The 19,386-nt window shown below is 42.7% G+C and overlaps 1 protein-coding gene across 1 annotated transcript in view; it reads right to left on the bottom strand.

The window, feature by feature from the left end:
• Window positions 1-5,644: 5,644 nt before the first annotated feature.
• Window positions 5,645-19,386, bottom strand: part of SLC24A4 (solute carrier family 24 member 4) — a 142,649-nt gene continuing 128,907 nt past the window's right edge. Inside the window, exons 14-17 of the mRNA XM_007660533.3 lie at window positions 18,058-18,172; window positions 14,935-15,047; window positions 12,871-12,936; window positions 5,645-8,187 (exon numbers count right to left, since the gene is read on the bottom strand). Coding sequence (XP_007658723.3) covers window positions 8,035-8,187; window positions 12,871-12,936; window positions 14,935-15,047; window positions 18,058-18,172 — 447 coding nt within the window. The 3' untranslated portion in view covers window positions 5,645-8,034. The remainder of the gene's footprint in view (window positions 8,188-12,870; window positions 12,937-14,934; window positions 15,048-18,057; window positions 18,173-19,386) is intronic.

The raw sequence follows: 19,386 nt of genomic DNA, 5'->3' as shown, positions 1-19,386 counted from the left end.
TTCAACAGAACCCCTGCGTGGAGAGACTGAACCATGGGTAGGAACCACTGCTTTTGAACTACCTCCATCTAAGCTGCCACGTTTTCTATGTAGATATGATGGGAAGCTCCCGCCAGTGAGATTAGCAGGCACAAGTCACATGTTCAAAGCGGATCGATAGCAGATTTTCTTCAGAAACTTTTGCAAGTTTTATTCTGGTGACACTGACATCTTCTGTTCCTACTGCTTTTGGTGGAAGACTCACTTTCTGAGAGTTCAGTATCTGCTTCTTTGTAATCTTGCAGGTATTATCATTTTGAATGACAGACCTGAGCTCCATACAAGCTGATTCTCTTGTATCTACCCCCGTGCTTAGGAGACTGCTTAGTACATAGTAAGTTCTTATTACCATCATTTTTTTAATGGTTTTTGTTAGCACTTATGATGTACTGGACTCTATAGTAAGCACTTGGGTAGATACTAGGGGTAGATTGGACATAGTCCCTGTCCCACAGTCTTAATCCCCATTTTCTGATTAGCTAAGAGAGGCACAGAGAACTTAAGTGACTTGCCCAAGGTCACAAAACAGACAAGTGGCAGATCCGGGATTAGAACCCAGGTCTTTCTGACTCTCAGGCCCATGCTCTATCCACTAGACCATGCTGCTTCTACCAACTAACTTACTGATCTAGCATAAAGGAGACCATGCAAATCTTATGGGGATAAGAACAGTTGCCCTCAGTTTTTGGTGTAGCCACTGTCTAGGATTGCTTTGCTGATTCAACCAATGGGATGAATATAAAAAGAAAAGGCTTAAATTCAAGCAATTAATGGGAATGCATACAGAAAAAAATGGGAATTTATCTTCGTAAATGCTTTAGGGTAAGTCGAAGATATAAAGCCGATCACTACTCCAGAATCCAAACCTGTAGAGATTCTGAAGTACCTAGCAGCAAGATACTTTGGCTTCATATGGACTCAATATTACTTCATTTTTATTTTCATCTTTATTGAAGGCTCACATCTCCCCTCCACATCATACCAATATAAAATGGCATTGTCTATTAAAACTACTCTGCAGGTAATAAATGCTGATAAGCCATTACACAAGCTCAAGAGAGATCCCTGGAATGGAAACAACATATACAAAATACCAGGGAGAAGAAGCTGTTGTGGGAAATTGGTGAGAAGCAGAAATAAGCATGTAACTCAAAGCAGTAAGTGCAGGCCTACGGCAAACTGCACCATTAGCTGACGACTTGGGGAGGATGAATGGAATTTGGTCTGTGTGGATCATAAGTGAATACATAGAACAGTAAGTGGGAACGTTTTCAATCTTTAAAATGAGGAACCTTTAACAAGCCCTCAGAACTGAAGGAACAAGATCTACGCTCAGTTCCTACTGAACTGGGGTGAGGAAATACAACAAATTGGCACTTTGAATGATGCCCGAATCTGGAGGAAAACATCTCTTCTTCTAAGTTTAGTCTAAACACAGATTCCTTTGGATTTGAATGCAGTGTGATAACAGCACAATAGCTAAAATGAAGCCCCAAACTAGCTTCTTCATTGAGATTTACCCAACACCCAAATATTCTGTTAGATGGTGACCCTGCAGGCCGTCTCCCTGAGCTACAAAGCTCTGCAACAGAACAAAATGCCATCATTTACCCTCAATGCCTTTTCCATTTGCTTTTAAAAGTTGTTTTGAAGCAGCAAAGGTCGAAACTCCCCAACTAGAGAAGCAGCATGGCTCGGTGGAAAGAGCCTGGGTTTGGGAGTCAGAGGTCATGGGTTCAAGTCCCGGCTCTCCCACCTGTCAGCTGTGTGACTGTGGGCAAGTCACTTAACTTCTCTGTGTCTCAGTTCCCTCATCTGTAAAATGGGGATTAACGTGAGCCTCAAGTGGGATAACCTGATTACCTGTATCTGGAGAAGCAGCGTGGCTCAGTGGAAAGAGCATGGGCTTTGGAGTCAGGGCTCATGAGTTCGAATCCCAGCTCTGCCACTTGTCGGCTGTGTGACTGTGGGCAAGTCACTTAACTTCTCTGTGCCTCAGTTCCCTCATCTGTAAAATGGGGATTAAGACTGTGAGCCCCACGTGGGACAACCTGATTCCCCTATGTCTACCCCAGCGCTTAGAACAGTGCTCGGCACATAGTAAGCGCTTAACAAATACCAACATTATTATTATTATTATTATTACCCCAGCGCTTAGAACAGTACTCGGCACATAGTAAACACTTAACAAATACCAACATTATTAAAGCCTTTGAACAGAAGGTTCTCTCTCCACATTCCTTCATCTAATGCAGACTAGAGGAGCCCAAGAGTTACTCAAAGTGGCTCCCTTTTTGCACCACTTGGAGAAAGTCTGAATAAGATTCTACCAACTCTATTATACTGAACTTCCCAAATGCTTAGTACAGTGCTCTACACACAGTAAGTGCTCAGTAAATACGATTGATTGATTGATCAAAATGTAACCATTGGTGGGCTTTCTCCTGCAAAGCAGAAGGCACAGCTCACCAAGTGAAGAGTAAGACCTCCTGGGGATTGTCCACAGTTCTTATGGTGCACAATGGCTTTTCCCAATTAATATACATTTCTGTCAGGTTACAAACAGAACCACTTCCATTCTAAATCAGAAAAAAAATTCATTTTGTTTTCTCCTTGTTGAGATCTAAGGAAATCTTTTGCTGTATTACCACTACCCTTTCAAAGTCATAAACATGAACATTTAAAAAATACATTTGTTTCTCCTCAAATTTTACAGTATCTAATTCCTCTGCTTGTCTAGTTGGGCTTAAAGACAAACTCCAGCCTGGCTGGTTTTAATCAACGCTTGCTTCTACTGAATGTAACATTCCAGTCTTATCCATCAGCCCAATACTACTGGAATGTTTGGGTTGGAGAAAGTGTTTCTAGCCTACAATGTTTATAATCCATTCTTGCAGTTCTTTTTTTATGAAATGCTCATGTTCAAGCTCTCTACATTCTGTGCCGCACTAGCAATTTCACCAAATCCCTGGGGCTGGACATCTCAGGACAGACAATTTGGGCAGTAACTTTTCTTCTCAGATTCACCACCACATGGAGTAAAAGTCACTCTGACCTCTTTAGCCTCTTAGAAGCAGAGTATGAAGGAAACATCCCTTTCAATCTGATTTCAAATGCCGTGATTTTCCTGGACATTGGAAAGCTACATGATGGAGGAAGAAGCAGTGTAATCTAGTGCGACTGGGAGTAAGAGGCCCTGAGTTCTAATCCCAGCTCTGCCAAATGCCTGCTGTGAGACTTTGGGCAAGTCACTTAACTTCTCTGTGTCTCAGTTGCCTCATTTGTAAAATGGGAATTAAATATCTGTTCTTCCTCCTATTTAGACCAGAAGCTCCATGTGGGACTGGGATTTGGTCCACCCTGATTAACTTCTACCTAATCCAGAGCTTTGAACAGTGTTCGAAACATAGTAAGTGCTTAATAAATACTACAATTACTATTATTATTACACAGGAAAATAAATGGTTCTCCTGCCTTCACCTGCCATTTTCCTTTCTTCTCTCCTCCATCACCCATCTTTGGGAGAAGATATGAGTCCCTTAAAGCTGGAGGGAAAGTCAGAATGGCATGAAATAATTTCTTACAAACTGGCATAGATAATCTAAGTAAGAGGGGGCATAAGGAGGAAATGTCATTCTGCTAGCATCAAAGAGTTCAATGGACAAATAGCCACTACATCCCTAGAACTGAATGTTACACAATTTGGAAGCTGAAACCTTGAGGTTGCATTCATTGACTCTCATGAGCTGATGTTGTAAATTTGGATGGTATGCCCATTATGGAAGCCGCTCTCTCTCACCTTCAGACACTCAGAAGACAAGCTCCCTTGGGCTTCGGCTTTCCTAACTTTGAAACCAGGGGAACGAGGAGCTCAGCGAGCTGCATCAACTTTCTTGGGCTACAAAGGAGTCACAGAGAGCTGCAGACTGATAGGGCTTATCTAGATGAGTCTTTCTCTTTTCAGTTCTAGGGAAGAAGGGCAAGAAGGGAAAGTGTCTACCAACTCTGTTATACTGTACTCGGCTAAGCGCTTAGTATGGTGCTCTGCTCATAGTCAGCACTCAATAAATACCACTGATTAATTGACCTAGGACCCATGACAGAGGACAGCTAGTTCCCTGAGGCTCCCAGAATGCCTGAATTCACTCCCAAATGACAACCCACCACCCCTGAAGGGCAAAGCCCATTTCTGGAGAGCTGAGTTGGCCAACATTACTTGGAGAGCATTGGAGAAGTGAGTTTTATATACAAGAGCAATAAATAGAAACAAAAAGAAAATGGAGTTTAGCAGTCATCAAGGGAGGACTGTGCTTAACAAATCTTTGGCAGAATACCTCCACCGTCCCATTGGTGAGACCCACTTGGTTGCACTTTCCGTGATAGGGAGCTCATCTTTGTTGCCATGTTTGAAGATTAGGCAATGAACACATTCCATTAGCTGCCCAGAAAGGGGGAATAAAAACAAGGAGAAAATATAACAGAAGTCTAGTGAACATCTGAAAACATACATGGAAAAATCACAAAGAGGCTAACCACAGCCCAGGCTAGGATCTACAGAATGCCCTGCTGGGAAGCCAGAAAAATGCCTGCTGGTTTACAGGCTCCAACTGTTCAGAAGGATGTGGATAACAGAGCCTTGGAACAGTGAGGGTAGAAAACCGAGCTGTGCTGATGTTCAAATCTCTGCCATCTCAGAACTCGAAATCAGTCGCACTTTTTTGCTCCAGACTCTTCCTGTTTCACCTAGAGCGTCAGGTGAAGTTGTGGATTGAAGGGATGCTAAGAGGTTGAAGCTCGCAGGCCTTGTTCTGAAGGTAACTTCTATAGCTCCTTGGCTATTGAAAGTTGTTTTTTTTGTTTTCTTCATCCATCAGAACTCCCACTGATTCAGCTTCAGGATTTAAATGGGGTCATGATGCCATGCCACAATTAAAACACTATTTGCAAAGTTAATAAAAGCAGTTTTTACAGTTTTACCATACTGACATATTTCTCCAGTACTTCATTTACCCTTCTCTTTGAAAAGAATCCTTTCACCTTTAACATTCTATATTCAATTTGTAGTGTTCTGAATGGAATTACATTGGCACAAGTTCAAAAGAAAATCATCTATGATGTTTTATCCATTAAAAATAAAAACTGGTATTTTCTACTCTGAAAATAATGTACTTATGAGTCACTGTGGGTTTACAAGGTCTCTGTCAAACCATTATTTTAAAAGAAATCTTTCCACAATATCAAATTGATTTTCTGAAATGGACAACTGGCCTTTGACAGAAATTGCTTTCTAGATATTGGAGAGGAAATCAGGAGATTTGGGGTAGCGTTGGGTCTTGTTGCTCTTTGCTCTCTTTGGTCACTGCTGCTAAAATTCCCTCTAATTATATCCACACAGATGATAATAATAATAATAATAGTAATTGTGATATTTGTAAAGGGCTTACTGTGTGGCAAGCACTGTATTAAGCTCCGGGGTGGATATAAGCAAATCGGGTTGGACAAGGTCCCTGTCCCATGTGGAGCTCACAGTCTCATTTCACATTTTACAGATGAGATAACTGAGGCACAGAGACTTAAAGTGACTTGCCCAAGGTCACACAGCAGACATGTGGCAGAGCCTGGATTTGAACCTATGACCTTCTGACTCCCAGGCCCATGCTCTATCCATTATGCCATGAGACTTTGGAGGAAACTTAGGTGAGGACCCGAGACTCGTAGACTCTGGGAAATATCTCATGAGGTTCCCTTGCTAGCCACCCCAAAATGAAGGTCTGCAACAGGAAACTGGAAGAAATGATTACTCCTATATGGACTTCCTCATGGGAAGGGTGTGCGCCTCTGGCATGCAGAGGTCACCTGGAGGCCTTGAAACTCGCTCACATCACTGCATCTGGGTAATTGTATGATGAATATATATATATATACATATATACATTTATATATGCATATATATATAAAGATTACCCAGTTGCCCCTGTTGAATAACAGAAACACATATGTAACATTACTTGAGACCTGACTAATGCAACGACAAAGTGAAGTAAACCAAAAACCTCAACTTGGGTCGGCTATTAATACTGACATCCTTTCTCAAGAACAGAAAGGCGAGAGCAGGTTATGCTCACCTACCTGTTTTTTCAACCTATGTTTAACAGGCCTTACAAGTGAGACACAAATGATTTTCATACTCACGCTGAGAAGCAGCCGTGAGCAAGTGGTCCCTCACTCAAAGGTGGTCAGGCCTAGACATAAGCAGCACAGCCTGATCACTCAGGAAAAGTAGCATCTACAACTCACTTTAGGAGGATTTATCTGTTGAGTTGCTATATTTGGGTTTGTTCTGCCAAAAGGAAAATTGTTAGCCAAGGTATATTTTCCAGAGGTTTATGAAAAACTCTTTTCTGGACTTAATTATGGGCAGCTCCTATGTACTTCTGAGTGCAAAATATTCAAGGCTTAAAAATGCATCAAATAGTAATCTGATATAGATTCACCATATAAACATTAAAAAAATAAAAAAAATCTATTTATAAAATTAATTGTGCTTGTTTTTAGAAACCTTGACTGGTTTGTATTCATATATCTTTTAAATATATATTTCAGAGCTATGTGGCAGTTTAAAAATATGCTAATTATTTTGTGGAATTTATTTTGAATTAGCATATTGCCCATTAGTGTCACACAGAATATCTTATGAGGTGGTTGTTGTTGTTTTTCAGTTCTAAATTACTATAAGTGGTGACTTGTTAAGTTTCCCCATCCAACCAGATGAAGGATTTTTTTTTCCCCAGGATATCTTCTACTCTTGTCATTCTCCAGTATTCCCTGCATTGCCCAGAGATCTATATGAAGTCTGAGGAGGTGCAGCAACAACTGCAACTGAATGGAAGTTTCAAAAATAGAATATTAACAATGAAATGACAAAGCTAAATCCACAGTGCATTGCAGCATAGAGAAGGTTTGGAATGTGAGCAGGTGAGAAGAAATTTTAGCCATTAATTCTACTTTCCATTTAGTCAGTCTAGCAACTGAATTGATTTCTTGCAAATATGAAACTGAACTTTTCTAGTGTCAAGTATAAGATGTCCTGTAACGTCAATTCTTAATATTAGCTTTTGATTTGTAAAATGTTCTTTTCCAATGGTGTAACACATTTTCAAGTATGATTACATATTTTATTCTGAACTATTTATAGAGTATTCTCAGAGTGCATCATCAAAAGTGATACAACATTCACAGTTTTCACATCTTCCTTTGAAGAAACTGTTTGTGTTTTTCAAATGTTTCAAAAGAAAGTGATAAACCATTTAGTCAAGGCTCAGACTTGTAAATATCCTTCCTCCAGAAGTCAAACACTGGAGAAGAGAAACTTTCTTAATTGTGCGTGTTGTGTCACAAAATCAAAATTCTGGTCTTGCTGTTCCACTCGAAAGCAACGTTTGTGGACACATTCTGCCAATTCTGTTATATTGTACTCTCCCAACTGTTTAGCACAGTGCTCTGCACACAGTACACACTCAATAAATATGACTTGTGCCTTAACTGAGCAAGCAGAATTCTGATCCGGGTAGCCTTACTTCCAAGATAGTAAATACCAGATGATGAAAGATGAGCTGTAGTAGATAAAGGTGCAGTGTGTGTCTCTTTGAGGGTGTGTGGGTGCACTTGTCTTGAGTTCACCTTCTTGGGCTTCAAGGAGACGGGAAGTCACAATGAACCCTCAGAATTTCATCTCGGTCATTGTAAGGCTCCTTTACACCAGTCCCAGGGAAGGGTCTGTGAGAAGGAAACTCCAGAGAGGAGGAAAATTCCATGATCGACTCATGTCACTGGCATTTCTTGTCCTTCCATCAGAGGGCGGAGCTGACTGCTAGGTGGCAATGCAGGAAAGCCATTCCTTTGGAGATGAAAAAGCAGAGAAGTAAAATGCCCCCCGCCATTTGTCGGGCACGGTCTCCAAAACAGCTCCGACCCCCTCATGCCCATAGCTTCAAGTTAATCATCTTCTCGGCACATTGGCAAGTTGACAAAAGTGAAGACATTAAACTCTATCATTATCGAAAAGCACAAGAAAACGGCATACAGGACCAACACGTAGATGCCAAGTTTCTTGTCGAGTTTCCACTTATTTAGATGGATCCCAAGCACCTGCAAGTACAGAAAGCTGGCGTTAGGCCTCTGGGGAACACTCCCTCCATGTCACCCAAAACGAATGTTTCCAAGTCGGAAAGCTGCTCACTGAACATTTACCTAAGGTTTTATTTTCTGAGATCTCTCAAGGAAAAAGTTGACAAAACCAGAGCAGGAAAGGAGAGAGCTCTGGACTGTAGCCTGGCCATGAGCATTTAGCTGTGCAGGTATTCTCTCCTCGGATGGCATGGCTGGTTACTGAACAGAGATTTCAACTCAGCATGACCTACGTGCCCTAGTCCCAAAGGAGCACAAGACAGGAGAGGCAGCCAACTCTCCCTGAGGAGAAGACACACTAATATCCATCTTCTACAACAAGCCTCTTCAGCTCATCCCATAAACTAAAAATTGGTTGGCCCACTGGGGACAAGTTTTAGGCAGGGCTGGGGCTAGGACTAACCAGGTGGCAGAGTTGGATGGATGTTAGACCTGCTAGCTCCCTGAGGCTGAAAACAGTCCACCTGGCACTTCCACAGTTGGCAGGTGGCCAGAGAAGAGGAAGTCCTACAGAGGACTGGTATTAGAAAAGAAAGTGGCAAAGAAGGGGGTGGTTTCAGGGAGGTGACTTTTAAGTTTTGAGTTTTCCTTTGAAAAATCTTCCTTTCAGCCCCAGGGGGATTGAGCAGGAAAGCATGGATGGCTCCCTGCAAAGCATCAATCAATCAAAGGTATTTATTGAGAGCTGTGCTAAGTACTTGGGAGAGTACAACAGAATTAGCAGAGATAAGGAACTCAGAGACTAGAGGATGAGTTTACAATCCACCCCCTCTACTGGATGAGTAATCCAAGCTCTTAGGATCCTGGCGATGGGATATCTGCTCCCCTTCCTCTTAAACAAAAGTCCTTCGCAAGTAGGAAGCTCAGGATATTATTGGTGACCTGGTTGCTGAAGAGGCAGTAGTGGTGTCAAATCAGCTCCATTTAGAATGCACAGCTCACCCCAAATGGGCGAGAGGTTAAGAAAAGTGCCCTAAACATTTGCTGACCCTGCCAAATTCAACCCTGGTATCCCAAAGGGACATCCCTCAAGACTATGAACTCACTGTGGGCAGAGAACGCCTACCAATTCTTACACTGTACTCTCCCAAATGCCTAGAACAGTGCCGGGCACACAGTGAGTGCTCAATGGGAACTGAATGACTGATACCGGGTGACCCGATCAGCAGTCGGGAGGAGGGCTGCTGTCTTCCAGCAAAGACCTAGGTGCCAGTGTCAGGCCCTGTTTGGGGTGCATTAATATAGCTAGGTTTTCTCCTTAAGAGGAAATAATGCAGCAGGGGAGTGTCCGTGGCCTCACAACAATATTTTCAATCACAGTTGGTCACATAGACTCGATTTTCAAAAACAAAGGCTAGCTCTATGTTGCCATAAAGGGCTGAAGGCTACTCCGCTTGCGGCAGAATTTCCTTTTACGGATTAACCAGGCTCCGCATCTCTTCCGTTGCCCTCTTGCTGCTTACTTTTCGGACAATTCACCTCATAGTAGTGCTTCCCCCAGGCGGCAAACAGGATGGGGCGAGGACTTTGCATCTTTGACATTAGTAGGCAAGAATGCGGAAACTAATAGCTAAAAAGAGGGTCATAGTTTAGCTGTGGCTTTCAACTATCCATGTCACGTCTTTCCCTCCAGAACATGGACAACTGAAGAACTTAATTTCTATTTCTCCTTCAAACCCATGGTTGGGCATTTACCTGATATCTAATAATGTTGGTATTTGTTAAGCGCTTACTATGTGCCGAGCACTGTTCTAAGCGCTGGGGTAGACATAGGGGAATCAGGTTGTCCCACGTGGGGCTCACAGTCTTAATCCCCATTTTACAGATGAGGGAACTGAGGCATAGAGAAGTTAAGTGACTCGCCCACAGTCACACAGCCGACAAGTGGCAGAGCTGGGATTCGAACTCATGAGCCCTGACTCCAAAGCCCGTGCTCTTTCCACTGAGCCATGCTGCTTCTCCTGTAAATCCATAAACCAGAAAGTGTCACCCGACTCTCTGTCCCAGAATGGGGCAAAATGCTTGTGCATCTGTGAAGTTCGTGACTTGTATGAGCCTTGTGGAGGGAGCAAGGTAACTAACTGTATGACTATAACTCTATCTACCTCTTGCATATTCATAGTAGCCAAAGTGGGATTCTTAAAGAAAGAGGGCAGTCTGCTCTCAGGCCCTGTTCTCCCTCCCCCTTCAGACTTTGAGCCCCACATGGAACAAGAACCATGTCTAATCTGCTTATATGGTAACAACCTCCACGGTTAGCACAGTGCTTGCTTGGCCCACAGTAAGCACTTTAAATCTCCTACTGTAGTATTTTTTGTACACACCCAGTGGTTCCTTGTACCTTTATAGGTAGGGAAAGAAAGCAGAGTCGACAGAAAGGCAGAGAGCAGGTAAGGTAGAGAAGGCAGAGGGACCAGAAAGTAAAACAAAACTGAAAAAGGGTTTAAGACAGGAAGAGTGACAGAGAGGGCACAGGGAAAAGAACTGAGAATACAAGGCAACTACAAGATAAGAAGAGAAGGGGGTCCAATCAATCCATCAATGATATTTATTGAGTGCTTACTATGTGCAGAGCATTGTACTAAGTGCTTGGGAGAGTAAAATACAACAGAATTAGAAGACATGTTCCCTGCTCACAACAGGTTTACAGTCTAGAGAAGGAAGTGTTGGTCCTTTATGTCAGTTTTTTGATGGACCAGGGAGGCCTGAAAGGATGGTAGAGTTTCATGATGGATGGTTGCATTTTGAGATATGACATATTAATCAAATGGTTTGGCTCCTGATCAAACGTTTTCATGGTTTAAATGACCAAGTTGCCTGATCCTGTGACCGGGGATGGCACCAGGGAAGAGGGAGGCAGATTCTTCCGTGACTCTGGGCAGCCTCTTCCTGTTGTACCCACCCTGGGGGTCAGATTCAGAAGAAGGGACCCAGGCTACCAGACCTCCCTCTATGTCAGGTGTGTGGATTGGGGATGGCCCTGCACTGAACTGAAAGTGGGTGGGTGTGGGAAGGGTGGGCGAAGAAGAGACTTTAAGACTCCTTAAATGATGCTCTTCTCCCATTTTCAATTTCCTAGGAATTGATTAATAGGCAGCTGCCCTCCTTTTGATTATGTCTTTCATATCTGTCCCAGGTCCAGGTTCAGAGCTGATCCCCACGGTGGGGACAGGGGGAGTGGAGGAGTCTCTGACATGTAGTTTCGTCTACCTATGATGCATGTGGAATGCAGGGGCAGGGAGCAGACCAGAAGGGTGAGCGCCCAGCTTCAAGACCTCTTCCCTGGGTCCCTTCCTCCATAGCTGACCTTCACAGCAGAAGTAGGAAGGGCGGAGTCTCTGGTTCGTGGTTTCCACTACTGGAAACACACATGTGTGATTTCCTCCACTGGGGATAATAATAATGATTATTTATGGGATTTGTTAAGTGCTTACTATATGCCAGGCACTACTCTAAGCGCTGGAGTGGATACAAGCTAATCAGATTGGATACTATCCCTGTCCCACGTGGGGCTCACAATCTCAGTCATTTGGGGATACATATAGATCACAGACATGGGGAATGTACCAGGGGTGGGAACCCGGCTCACAAATGCCTGACTATAAGACCTCTTCCTCTGGTCCTTTCCTCCACAGCTGAACCTGGAGGCAAGGGGCCGGGGGCACGGGATGCCCTGGCCCTCCCTCTGAAGCTGACCAAGGAGCAGACTGTGGGGGGCAGGTGCCAGGCTGGCGTCAGATTGTGTCTTACGACTGGCAGATGTTATTGAGTGCTTACTATGTGCAGAGCACTGTACTAAGCGGAATGTACAATTCAGCAACAGATAGAGACAATCCTTGACCAATAATGGACTCACAGGGGCAAAGCATTATGTCAAGTTGTAATTCAATCCCTTCTACTAAGGATTGGTAGATTGGTAAGGATTGGTAGATCCGATAGATTGCTTAGGCACATCTGTAATCCAACCAAACATTTGTTACACAAATTGCACTCCCTACAAGAGGACTAGAGATCAGAAGAAAATCAAGTGAAGGGAAATATGAGGAATGGAAAGGAAAATGAGGAGAGGCATAGAGAGGAGATATGAAGGACAGAGTAGTGGAACAGGAAGGGAAGTTATAGGCAAAAGCAAGAAAGAGGAAGTGGCAGAAAAAGTTGAAGGTTGGAGGAGGAGATAATTGCAGGAAGAGAGAAACGAACAGGGAGAATTTAAAAAATGACTGTACTTGTCCAAGATATTTTAAGTATTTCAGTAAGTTGATATATACATTTTTTATGGTAATTGTTAAGCATTTACCCTGTGTCAAACACTGTTCTATGCTCTGGGGTAAATACAAGCTAATCAGGTCACTCACAGTCCCTGTCCCACATGGGGCTCACAGTCTAAGTAGCAGGGAAAACAGATTTTGGATCGGAAAACAGATTTTGGATCCCTATTTTACAGTTAAGAAAATTGAGGAACAGAGAAGTTAGGTGACTTGCCTGACATCACACAGGAGGCAACTGTCAGAGTCAGAATTAGAACCCAGGTCCTCTGACTTCCAAGCCCATACTCTTTCCACTAAGCCACTCTGATTCCCAAATATAAAAGGAACATACATGAGGATTCCACATTAAAACAGAAATTTAAAAAAAAAAACTTACAGTAAGTGCTACAGATCCCAGCAAAAGCACAACTGAGTAGACCAGTCCTTTGCTATTTATCTTCACCTATGAAAATGAAGGTAAAACAGTTTAAATGTCTTTCATACAACTAAAGAATAATATAATAATAATAATGGTATTTGTTAAATGCTTACAATGTGTCAGGCACTGAACTAAGCACTGGGGTAGAAACAAGGTAATTGGGTTGGACCCACTCCCTGTCCCACATGGGACTCACAGTATTAATCCCTAATTACCCCATTTGAAAAAATGGGGTAACTGAGGCACTGAGAAGTAAAGTGACTTGCCTAAGGTCACATAGTAGACTCATGGTGGAGTGGGGATTTGAACCCAGGTCCTTCTGACACCAAGGCCGGTGCTCTATCCACTAGACCAGGTTGTTAAACATATCCACCCTCCCCTCTTAAAGAAGTTTTGTATTTTTCCCAACCTTTCTTCCAAAAATCAGCTTCCAAGTTTGTAATTCTGCTTTGTAATGACATAACCACCCACTTCAAAGAATTAGCACTAGTGGGGACTTCTGAGACAAATTCGTTCTCTTTGGTTCTGACGTAGTCAATCTTAAATCAATCAATGATATTTATTGAGTGCTTACTGTGTGCAGAGGTAGGTACTAAGCACTTGGGAAAAAATAATTCAATAGGGTTGGAAGACATGATCACTGGCCAGAAGATCACAGTCTAGAGGGAGAGACAGACTTTACCATAAATGACAGAAAGGGAAATGGCAGAGTCTAAAGATATGTACATAAATGTGGTGGGGTGCCTAAATGGTACAAAGCCAAGTGCACAGGTGATGCAGAAGGAAAGGCAGGGAGAGGAACTGAGAGCTCAGTCAGGAAAGACCTCTTGGAGGAGCTGTGATTTTAAGAGGGCTTTTACAGTGGGAGAGTGGTGGCCTGTCAAACACCAAGGGGGAGGGAGTTCCAGGCCGGTGGGGAAATGTGGACAAGAGGTTGGCAGTGAGATAGATGAGATCTCAGTACAGTCACTAAACTGGCATTAGAGGAGTGAAGTGTGCAGGCTGGGTTGTAGTAGGAAGTCAGACAGGTAAGGTAGGAGGGGTCAAGGTGATTGACAGCCTTACAGCCAATGGTGAGGAGTTTCTTTTTGATGAGGAAGTGGAGGGGAGGTTTTTGAAGAGTGGGGAGACATGGGCTGAAATTTTTTTAGGAAAATGACCCCTATGGGGTCATGCAGCAGAGTGAAGTAAGGACTGAAGTAGGGAGATCCAGGAAGCAGTGAGGAGGTTGATGCAGTAGTCAAGCTGGGATATAAGAAGTGCTTGGATTAGCATGGTAGTTTGGATGGAGAGAAAAAAGGCAGATTTTAGAGATGTTGTGGAGACAGAACTGACAGGATTTGGTGACAGATTGAATATGTGGGTTAAATGAGACAGAGATGAATCAGGGATAATGCTGAGGTTATGGATTTATGAGAGAGGGAGTATGGCGGTATCACCTAAATTAATAGGAAAGGCAGGGGCAGGACAAATGACCAGAGACCATGTGAAAGAACATTTTTTCTTGGAAATTCTTGCAATTCTGATAGAAATGCACATTTTCAACTCCCAATTTATCCCTTTGGGCCTCGGTTTCCTGCTCTGTAAAATGGGCAAACCAGCTCTATCTTATAGGAACATTTGTTAAAGGGCTTGAGTTCTTTGGGAAAAAGAGAAGCACCATAACCTAGTGGATAGAGCACAAACCTGGGAGTCTGAAGGACCTAGGTTCTAGTCCCAACTCTACCTCTAGTCTGCTGTGTGACCTTAGGCAAGTCACTTAATTTCTCTGTTCCTGAGTTACCTTACTAGTAAAATGGGGATTAAAACTGTGAGCCTCATGTGGTACATGGATTGGGTCCAACCTGATTACCTTGTACCTACTCCAGCACTTAGAATAGTGCCTGGCACACTGTACATGCTTAACAAATACTATTAAAAAACTGGCATATAAATATATGGTATCATCACCATTACTATTCTAATGAGTTTAATAATCTAGAATCCAGTTTCATATTTAAAAGGTCAGAAATGTACACGTACAGTGGATCCATAATTCACAACCATAGTCTGCAATCCCCACGGTACTCCAAGGCCCACTAAGATGTCAAATACGTTGCTTCCAATGGTGTTGGACACTGCCATGTCGCCAAGGCCTGGAGAAGAAATACCCAGATGGTTATTGCCTAGTAGTACAGTACAAGTGCATCCACTCAGGACAGTCTTGTTTCTCTGGTTTAGAGAAAAGACTTCCGTTCAGGAAACTTTGCTAATCAGAGGCCCGATTTAAAAATACCCTACCACACTAGTAGACCAGATTGTGGTGTCTTTTCCTCTCCTGGCAATCAGCCAGGAGCCCCAGGACTGTATATAACCTGTGTAACATTTACAAAACCACGTTGATACAAAAATAAACACACCCAGTCAGACTATTTACCCGATGCATCAAGAGGAACCATTACTTGAGTCCGGTCGAAACAAATCGACAATCAGCAATCAGCAATCAGCTTCCAGACGTTTTCACCCTAACAACACGAGCCCTCAAGTTTCTTCATTATAAATAAATATGCAAATAAAATAAACATAAACCTCCAAGTGGCATGATGCAGAATTTTTTTAGTAAAAATAAAATCTTGCAGTCAAAGTGGAGAACAATTGATCTCCCCCTTGGTCATCTTTCTCTATAACTTTTCTTGCTATTAAAGGGAATTATATTCTATTTGCAACAATGTGAACTTTCTCTGAAAAAATATTCTGCAAAGTAGCTACTTCTGGTTCATGACCCCAAATTTAGATTTTGCCCATCTGGAGCAATAGCTTGGAAAATCTAGAGTAATAGCTCAGAGCTGAAATTCCTTACAATCTTTCTTTCCAAGAACGAAGTATGTGTGAAATGTACATTTTTCTCTCAAATGTCTCTCTTGTGTAAAACAGCAATGATCAGCTGGAGGGGAAGCCAGCCTGTCACTGAGCAACTCAGAGGAGGAATTCAAGATAAACACAGTTAAAAGTAGTGACCCCTTTCACATGCTGAACCCTTGGTAGGGGTGGGAGTGAATGCTAAATGAGTTCCCATTGAATATTTGGGAATTTGCTCTCAATTTCTCCTTCAGGTGCCATGAGAGACTCTGTTGCCTTCTATGTTAATTCATCACCTAGGAAAATGGATGGGCTCATGTCTTCAAATGGAAAACCCCCTCCCAATATGGTCCTTCCAGTCTGTCAAATAATTTAAAATACAGAAGGCATTTTGTTCTTGGAAATGCTAAATTCCTTTGAGAGGTTTATAAATTCATGACTCTAACAAACCTATTTATGGTACTTAAAAAATATTCTTGCTCTTTCCCTGATAGTTTCTCCCTGTCCCCACCAGTCTCCCCACTTCTCTGTCCCAGCTGACCTCATCAGGCTCCTTCTTCTTCCCCCTTGTATTTTCTTGCTTACTTCCCCCATCTCCCTACCCTCTCACTAAGGGCCTGAGCTTAAAGATGGAGAAGCAGCATTGTCTAGTAAAAAGACCATGGGCCTGGGTGTCAGAGAGCCTGGGTTCTAATCTCAGTTCTGCTTCTTTTTTTTTTTTTGGAATTTGTTAAGCATTTATAACATACCAAACTCTGTACTAAGCCCTGGGGTAGATACAAAATACTCAGGTTGGACTCAATCTAACCCTCGCAGACCCTCACAGTCTAAGAGAGGGAGTAGGATTTAACCCTTTTTACAGGTGAGCAAACTGAAGAAGTTAATTGACTTGCCCAATGTCACACTTTCCTGCTTTGTGATCTTGGGTAACTCACATAACTTTTCTGTGCCTCCGATTCCTCATCAATAGGATAAGGACTTAATACCTGTTCTTTCTCCCGCTTAGACTGGGAGCCCCTTCTGGGACAGGGACTGTCTCTGTCCTGACTGTCTTGTATCTACCCCAGTGTATAATACAATGTTGGGCATAGTGTAAGAGTTTAACAAATATCACAATTACTTATTCTTCTAAAGATACAAATACACACATCCATATTTTATATATGTCTTACAAATGAGTTTAAAAACTTAGCTGGTCCACAGATTTTTCTATATATTTATTAACTTTGGTCTAAAATAAAAAATCAAAGTCCTAGGTACACGGACACCAACCTAGGACTGCTCCAAGGCTTTTGTGCCTAGGCACATCTCAGTTAGAGTGTGTCTTCCTCCTCCTCACCCCCTTTTTAGCTCCTTCACTCAACTGGGCAGTGGGCACTTTTTACCTAGCAAAGGGCCACACACACTACCCTCACTCCACCTTGACACACTTCTATAGTACACCTAATTTTCAAGTCCTTCCTCAGCACTTGAGAAATGTACTGCTTGATTCAGGGAGAGAGGGACCTGTTCCCTTGAGATCAGGAAGAGGAAATAAACCTTGAGCAGGAAACACATTTGCTCCTATTTACTCTCTCCCAAACTGGGCTATTAAGATTCCCTTCTCCTGCCCCTTTGCCCAAGATCAGGCTTAGGAATCAGAAAACTAGGTGGTCAAATAAGCCCTGGTTGGTTTGAATCATGGGCTATCACGTCAAGAGTCAGAATATGCGTAGAGGGTAGGAAAGAGAGAGGAAAGCATGATGTGTGTGCACATCAAGGATTTCCAGGCCCTGGTATTACTTCAGACTGTGTCTGACCACAGGGCATGGAATATTTCTGGGAGTTAATGGGTGGTAGAGGCAGTGAAAAATGCCCCCTGTCACCCCCTTTTTGACATCTTGGACAGGCCCCTGTTTGCCCGCACATGATGCTGGCACTGCCTTTAGCCTGGGTTCAATTCACTTATCAGCAGATGTGATTCTACAGAAATATGCATCGGGCCCTGTTGCCCTTCAGATTCAAAACGATGCCACCAAGGGTGAAGTTCACCTATTAGCCCATGGGTGACTGAAAAAGGTCACTGTGAGATACACAATCCCAGCCACAGTGGGCACACAAAAAAGGTTGTCCCGTGTTGGGTTGTAAGCCCCAGACCATACAGCTCTAACTAGCCCCTCTTCCAGATCTTCCAAGTCCTGGGCCTATCTCCTCATATTCAACCTATTGCCAGTGTACTAATGAGGGTGCAAAAGTGGTCTACCCAGAGGTGCTGGTGATTCTGGAGTCTAAATGGAAGGTCAGGGCAGAACAAAGGAGAAAGGGTACCTTGTCTTGCTACTATTAAACTGGCCATGCAGTCTGGCACGCTGGTCCCCGCGGCGAGAAAAGTAATGCCCATGATCACATCAGGGATCCCAAAGGTGTATCCAATAATAGTCACCTGGAGGAGATGGAAAAATCAAAGTTACTGCAACTGTGGAACAGCGGGGATTGTTTGCTCAGTAGCCTGAACAACCCCCACATCAGAGCCATGGTTCTCTCTCACTGTGGAATGAGCTAAAAACAGACCTCTCCAAACTCTCTGAGCTCATGACAAAGAAAACTGGAAAATAATAGGAGTTACCCTCTCACCCTATTAGAAGTAGGGAGGCACTTTGAAAGCCTCTAATGAAAGGTGCTTTCACAAACAAAGCAGTCATGTTATTCAGATTTAAATGGTTTATTTCCACAGGAGATTTTATGGGAGCTTTTTGAAATGAATCAACAGTGTTTGTTAAGCTCTTTGTAGACAAAAGACACTAGAGAAGTGTGAAGTATCATTACTGTTATCATTATTATGGTCAAGGACTCCATTTATGATGAAACTTGCTCTAACTCGCGTCTCTGGGCAGAGTGTTTATTGATTTCAGTGTCTGGGGAGCACAGAAGGATCAGAGAGCATAGCAAATAGCAAAACCCAAAATTGAGCAGTAAATGTAACAATCGATACCAGATCTGACAGATAGCATCATCAGCAAATAAAGCCGAGGTGCAGAATAACTCTCAAGCCTCAGGCAAAGTTACTAAGGTCATTAGTTCATATATGAAGATACTTAGATCACTCAAGTAGGATTGGATTCCTCCTATTTGGAGGGCAAGTGATTCATGGGTTTAAAAAGATTCTCGTGCATTTTATTGATCTAAAATTGATACATGAAAGCAGGAGGTTGAAGTCTTTAAATAGTCCTCTCGATTCCCTAATGCACTGGCTTTTGCAACCACACTTTAACTTAAATAACTAGTGAAAGGAATGAAGGATAATTAAAACTGGGAACATGCTTCCTAAATAAATAATAATAATATTTATTAAGTGCTTACTATGCACCAAAGCACTGTGCTAAGCACTGGGTTGGATACAAGAAAATTATCAGAGTCCCTGTTCCATATTATTTTTAATGGTATTGAAGTGCTTACTATGTGCCAGGCACTGTACTAACTGCTGGGGTAGACACAGGTTGGACACAGTCTTAATCCCCATTTTACAGATGAGGTAACAGGCTCAGATAAGTTAAGGGACTTGCCCAATGTCACACAGAAGACAAGTGGCAGAAGTGAACCTTGAGGGACACCCACAGTTAAGGGTAGGAAGGCAGAGGAGACACCCGCTAAAAAGAC

This window comes from Ornithorhynchus anatinus, chromosome 1 (genome assembly GCF_004115215.2).
Source record: "Ornithorhynchus anatinus isolate Pmale09 chromosome 1, mOrnAna1.pri.v4, whole genome shotgun sequence".
NCBI classification, from domain to species: Eukaryota; Metazoa; Chordata; class Mammalia; order Monotremata; family Ornithorhynchidae; genus Ornithorhynchus; species Ornithorhynchus anatinus.
The sequence above is the reverse complement of the archived record's forward strand: the minus strand, read 5'-3'. Positions and strand labels throughout refer to the sequence as shown.